Source organism: Monopterus albus, unplaced genomic scaffold (assembly GCF_001952655.1).
Source record: "Monopterus albus unplaced genomic scaffold, M_albus_1.0 scaffold272.1, whole genome shotgun sequence".
Classification (NCBI taxonomy): Eukaryota; Metazoa; Chordata; class Actinopteri; order Synbranchiformes; family Synbranchidae; genus Monopterus; species Monopterus albus.
Window position 1 is genome coordinate 476,011 of NW_018128152.1, and position 5,040 is coordinate 481,050.

At 40.2% G+C, this 5,040-nt stretch overlaps 1 protein-coding gene across 2 annotated transcripts in view; it reads left to right on the forward strand.

The window, feature by feature from the left end:
- The window catches only part of slc37a4b (solute carrier family 37 member 4b), an 8,451-nt gene extending 3,733 nt beyond the window's left edge, over positions 1 to 4,718 (forward strand). For both annotated transcript variants that reach the window (XM_020622090.1, XM_020622091.1), the window contains exons 4-10: positions 905 to 1,151; positions 2,375 to 2,527; positions 2,616 to 2,701; positions 2,795 to 2,908; positions 3,009 to 3,074; positions 3,192 to 3,330; positions 3,605 to 4,718. In XM_020622090.1, the coding sequence (XP_020477746.1) occupies positions 905 to 1,151; positions 2,375 to 2,527; positions 2,616 to 2,701; positions 2,795 to 2,908; positions 3,009 to 3,074; positions 3,192 to 3,330; positions 3,605 to 3,771 (972 nt within the window). In that variant the 3' untranslated portion in view covers positions 3,772 to 4,718. The remainder of the gene's footprint in view (positions 1 to 904; positions 1,152 to 2,374; positions 2,528 to 2,615; positions 2,702 to 2,794; positions 2,909 to 3,008; positions 3,075 to 3,191; positions 3,331 to 3,604) is intronic.
- Positions 4,719 to 5,040: the final 322 nt, after the last annotated feature.

Genomic DNA, 5,040 nt, shown 5'->3' on the forward strand with positions numbered 1-5,040 from the left:
CAGATTACAGGAGTATATAATTATAGGAGATCCTCAGCAGATTTTTCCAAAAGAGAAAAAAAACTTTGACTAAAGATGTTTTCCTTCTTCAGGGTGATAAAACATCTTTACTAGCTCAGCCTTAATCAGTTTGCTACAGCTCTGCTGATCCAGTTCCACTGTTGTGTTAATGTCCAGAAAATGTGGATCAACATGTTGGTGAATCAGCCTGTGAGCTGCCTCCAGTGTTTGCTCAGTGGATTCTCAAGTTCCTGGTTACTCTGTAGGGTATACTTTGTGACAAATGTTTAAGGCTGCCTTCAGCTGTATTACATCATGTGGGGGGAGTGATTTTGGCACCATGTTGCTAAAAGCTACAAGTAATAATAAATAAGGTGCAACACTTTCGCCTTAACATTTGTGTTTATGAAGCTCAAAATGTTTGTTTTTGGTGAAGTGGTCATAAGTGGATACATTCTGTTATATATCATATAGGCCATTATATTCAGAAGTGTTTCTATATTTTTGTCCTCCCCAGCTACAGACATGAGAGAGTCAGAATATTAGGAACATCTCTGAATATAATGTAGTCCGGTACAACACCACCTTTAACTATGAACACAGTAATAAACATATAGCTGAATTTATGTGTTTGACAATTTCACCAAAAACTGAAAGTTTGAACTTCATAAACACAGATGTTAAGGGCGGAAGTGTTGCACTGAATTGCATACAGTTGTACAGGTGTACCTAATAAAGTGGCCAGGGAGTGTATATGCGTCTGTACATGCACACACAAAACATTAAAACATTCATATGAAGGGAAAATAAGAGTGCTTTCTTTGACTCAACTTACATTGTGGTTTATTTTGGAAATGTTGACCTCTGACCACTTGTTCTCTCATGTGCGTCTCTTTTCCATCAGTGGTATGAGCCTTCCCAGTTTGGAACATGGTGGGCTGTGCTGTCCTGCAGTATGAACCTGGCCGGGGGTCTGGGCCCTATCCTGGTCACAGTGCTACTGCAGTACTATGATTGGAGGACTATCTTGACCATGTCAGGCATTGTCTGTGCCACCTTCTCATTTGTGTGTCTGGTGTTTGTAAAGAACGAACCAAAGGATGTAGGCTTGCCCAGCATCGAGGCAGTGGCCAAGAAGGGGACAAAGCAAGGTAAGCAAAGAAACTGGTGCCAGGTAGAATTACAGAGGTAGAGGCACTTCCTAAAGATGGGATAAATCCCAATTCCTGATCTGATCATTCCTTGCTCGACCCGACCTGTTTGGGTCTGCCATCTTGGAGGATGTTCCAAAGCTCTTATTCCTCCTCTGAGGAGTGAGGAGGCTGGGTATAAGAGCCATTAGTGAGGACACAAGAGATGATCACATGATCCTGACTCAATTCATAGATCATACATGGCTTAAATGAGTTCAAATGCTTTGGTGGTTTCAGTTAATTCACACATTATGAACAAATAAGTAGGACCACTATACAACAAGGATCATATGACAGAAAAAGAGCACATAAAGGAGCTGATACATGGAGGCTAATCAGTGCAGTACAATGTGTAATCAGAAGCAGATTGCCCAACTGTACATCAAAGATACATAATAATGTTGAATATATTTTTAGAAACTGAAGGTAGGGATTTGGAAAATATTTAATCTGAGCTAAAATTAGTTGAGTAATCACTTAGTTGATTAACAGAAAATGTAAAAAGCAAAAATGCCAAACATATCTTGACTTCTCAAATCTATTTTGCTATTGAATTTAATGGAATCCTGTGTCCAGACTTTTGAATTCAATTCAAATTTATTTGTATAGCACCAAATCACAACAAAAGTCATCTCAGGACACTTGACAAACTAAGGTCTAGACCTTACTGTTATTAATATTATAGAGGAAAGACCCAACAAAGTGAATATCTTTGGGTTCTGCACTCTTAATTGGACAATAGAAGACATTTATGTTAATGTTCAGTTTTGGGAAATTATTATGGGGCAATTAAATGCTCTGTGTACTGGGAAGCAACGGCGTGCAGGATAATCATTTTATCCCTCTAGTGAGAGATACATGTCTGTCTGTAAGCTGCTAAGACACGTTTGGACCATAGCTGGGTGATGATGCGTTTGGAGAAGCTGGCAGTGTGGATGACTGGAAATGACAAGACAACTAGGGTGTTTTTAACAGATCTGTATGACTCTTTGACTCAGGAACTGCATAGTATAATCAGTCAGATACCAACATCACCAAATGACTACAAGACACACTCCAAAGTTATAATACTTAAAGATTTGGGTGGGACTTGGCAACACCATGTGACAGGCATACTGTGTAGAATAGGTCATTAAAACAGCTGTATAATGTATGACATGTGACTGTTCTCCCATCACCAGGGAACAGTGAGAGCACCCTGAGTGACTTCCTCCTGTCTCCTTTCCTGTGGGTGCTGTCTCTGTGTTACCTGGTGGTGTTTGGTGTGAAGACGGCAGCCACGGACTGGGGACAGCTCTTTCTCATGCAGGAGAAAGGCCAGACCGCTCTTTTGGGTATGCATTTTAATTTTCCATTGCTTCTTACGGAATTTCATATAATCTGACTGTTTACGTGTGCTGACGTCAGCTGTGTGTCTAACAGGGAGCACCTACATGAGTGCCTTGGAAGTGGGAGGTTTTATGGGCAGCCTCACAGCAGGTCTCATCTCAGACAGAGCTGTAGCTCGGGTGAGGAGCAGAGGCAGATTATTTCAACCAAACTGCCTGGGATTACCAGTGAAATTACTGTGTTATAAACATCCTCCCTTTAACCTTCTCCAGCAAGGTTTAGGCACCCATGGCAACCCTCGTCACGGCCTGCTCATTGTCATGATGGCTGGTATGTATGTGTCCATGTACCTCTTCAGAGTTACCGTCACACCTGAAATCCCAAAGGTAATTTGTTCCTTATTGTATTACCTACCATCACTGTGTAAAATGTTTAAAACGTACATGATGTCAATACTGAAAATATCATATGATTTTCTTTGCTCAGGAGGCTCCTCTATGGGTTCAAGTCATTCATCCCATCTCTGTCCTGATTGGTGTGTCAGAACAAGAGGTGTGCACCTTTTTTTCATTCTTGTGGTTACTGGGGATTAAAAACATCTTCCCAAATCTCACAAACGAAAAGCTTCCAAGAACACAGTGGTTCACATTTTGTTTTTGTCATTCACAGATCTGGATCCTCTTTCTTGGTGCTCTGTTTGGATTTTCCTCTTATGGACCAATTGCCTTGTTTGGGGTGGTAGCCAATGAAAGTGCTCCTTCAAATTTTTGTGGAACCTCTCATGCAGTTGTAGCTCTCATGGCTAACGGTAAGCTGCAAATTCACATGGCCAACTAAAACATGTAAAATAAGTTCTGTTTACATCAAGTGTTTTTTACCAAAACATGTTGTATGTATTCTTGAGGACTGAGACATGGTGAATGCATTTTCTTTCTCATAAAACATTGGTCTGTGCATTCATGTGTGTCCACAATGCAAACAAGAGGGGCTCACTTGTAAAACCATTGCTTCATAGCACTACTACAAGTCTAAAAGTCCACGTTCTAGCTTCTTTTCATTCATCCATTTTTCTTGTGTTACAGTGGGGGCCTTCATGGCGGGGCTTCCCTTCAGCACTATTGCCAAACGACACAGCTGGGACATGGCTTTCTGGGTCGCTGAGGTGATAATGGGACTAGCAACCATCGGGTTCTTCCTTGTACGAAACATGCGCACTAAAATGGGACGGATTGCAGAGAAGGTGGACTAGTGCACTGTACCTCCTCAAAATAACTTAACTGCCTGTTAGGCGACTAGGCAGACAGTTTTCTGTGCTCTCTCTACAGAATACTATAACAACTCCAGTTTGACCAAACAGAACAACTGTCAAACTCAGACTAATCTGTCTTTTAGTCTTGATTTATTGGTGGATGTAGATACTCAAGGTGGGTGTAGGTCAGTAAATCACTTTAAATTCACAATCAGGTAGGATGGTCTCACACTATTTCCTTGTATTCAACACTATAAAGATACAGTAGGTCATAATTGTTTGTCACACACATTTTGCTGCCTCCACATAACCCTAGCAGCAGTTTTCATGTATAGTGACATAAAAAGTTTTGACTGCTGCATGCTCAAGAGAACATGGGCATGAAAATCTGTAGTGGCTTGGGTGGAATTAGTTGAGACAAAGTGGATGTGTGCTGCTCACTGCACACCTTGCCTTCAGTGGAGCACAGTTATAATTAACCTATGGAATGTTTAGTGATGGGTCTGTATATTCTCGACTATTATTGGACTAGATGTTCACACAAATGTGGCAGCATGTCTCATGTCCTTGATAATTTTACAAATACCTCAGCTATTTTTAAAAATGTAATAGGTGAATGATTTCAGTAATTGGAGAATGTTATTTTTATACACGATTCTCTACTAAATGATATAGAATAACAATTTGCATTATTCTTAGGCCAGGTCAGCTTTTGTAGTTTGACATGTTTTTAAGGGTCACTTTACATTAGATCTTTGCTACAGGTGTTTAGTCTGTCACTATGGTTGTATGCAGGTGTTGCAACACTTGATTAAATACTATTAACTTTCTCATCTCTAAGATGTAGGGGTCTACGCACAGTGCCACTTTGGTGTATCAGTATCTTGTTACAGAAGAAGCATTGAGGAGGACTAATAAATGTGAAGTTTTGTTTGTTTATCTGTAAACTGTTGGTGGTTTGATTTAGGACCTACAGTCTTACTGAGATTTTGTTCTGATGATTTGCACCAAAGATGCAAAACCCTCAAGCTGTAAAGATCATATCTACATAGGTCATATGTGTGGTTAATACATGGACTAGAAAGTACATCGTAAATGAACACTCCCAGGCCCAGATAGAAATTAGAACAGTTCCACGCTGCTTTAATTGTTTACTGGCCATGAAGAGATTCTTTTCTTGCAATGCAAGTGATGAACAAATCAGTCCTTGCCCTGTGCAAAATAAATAAATGAAAAAAAAGTTGTCTGTTTATCCAAAACCAATATGAA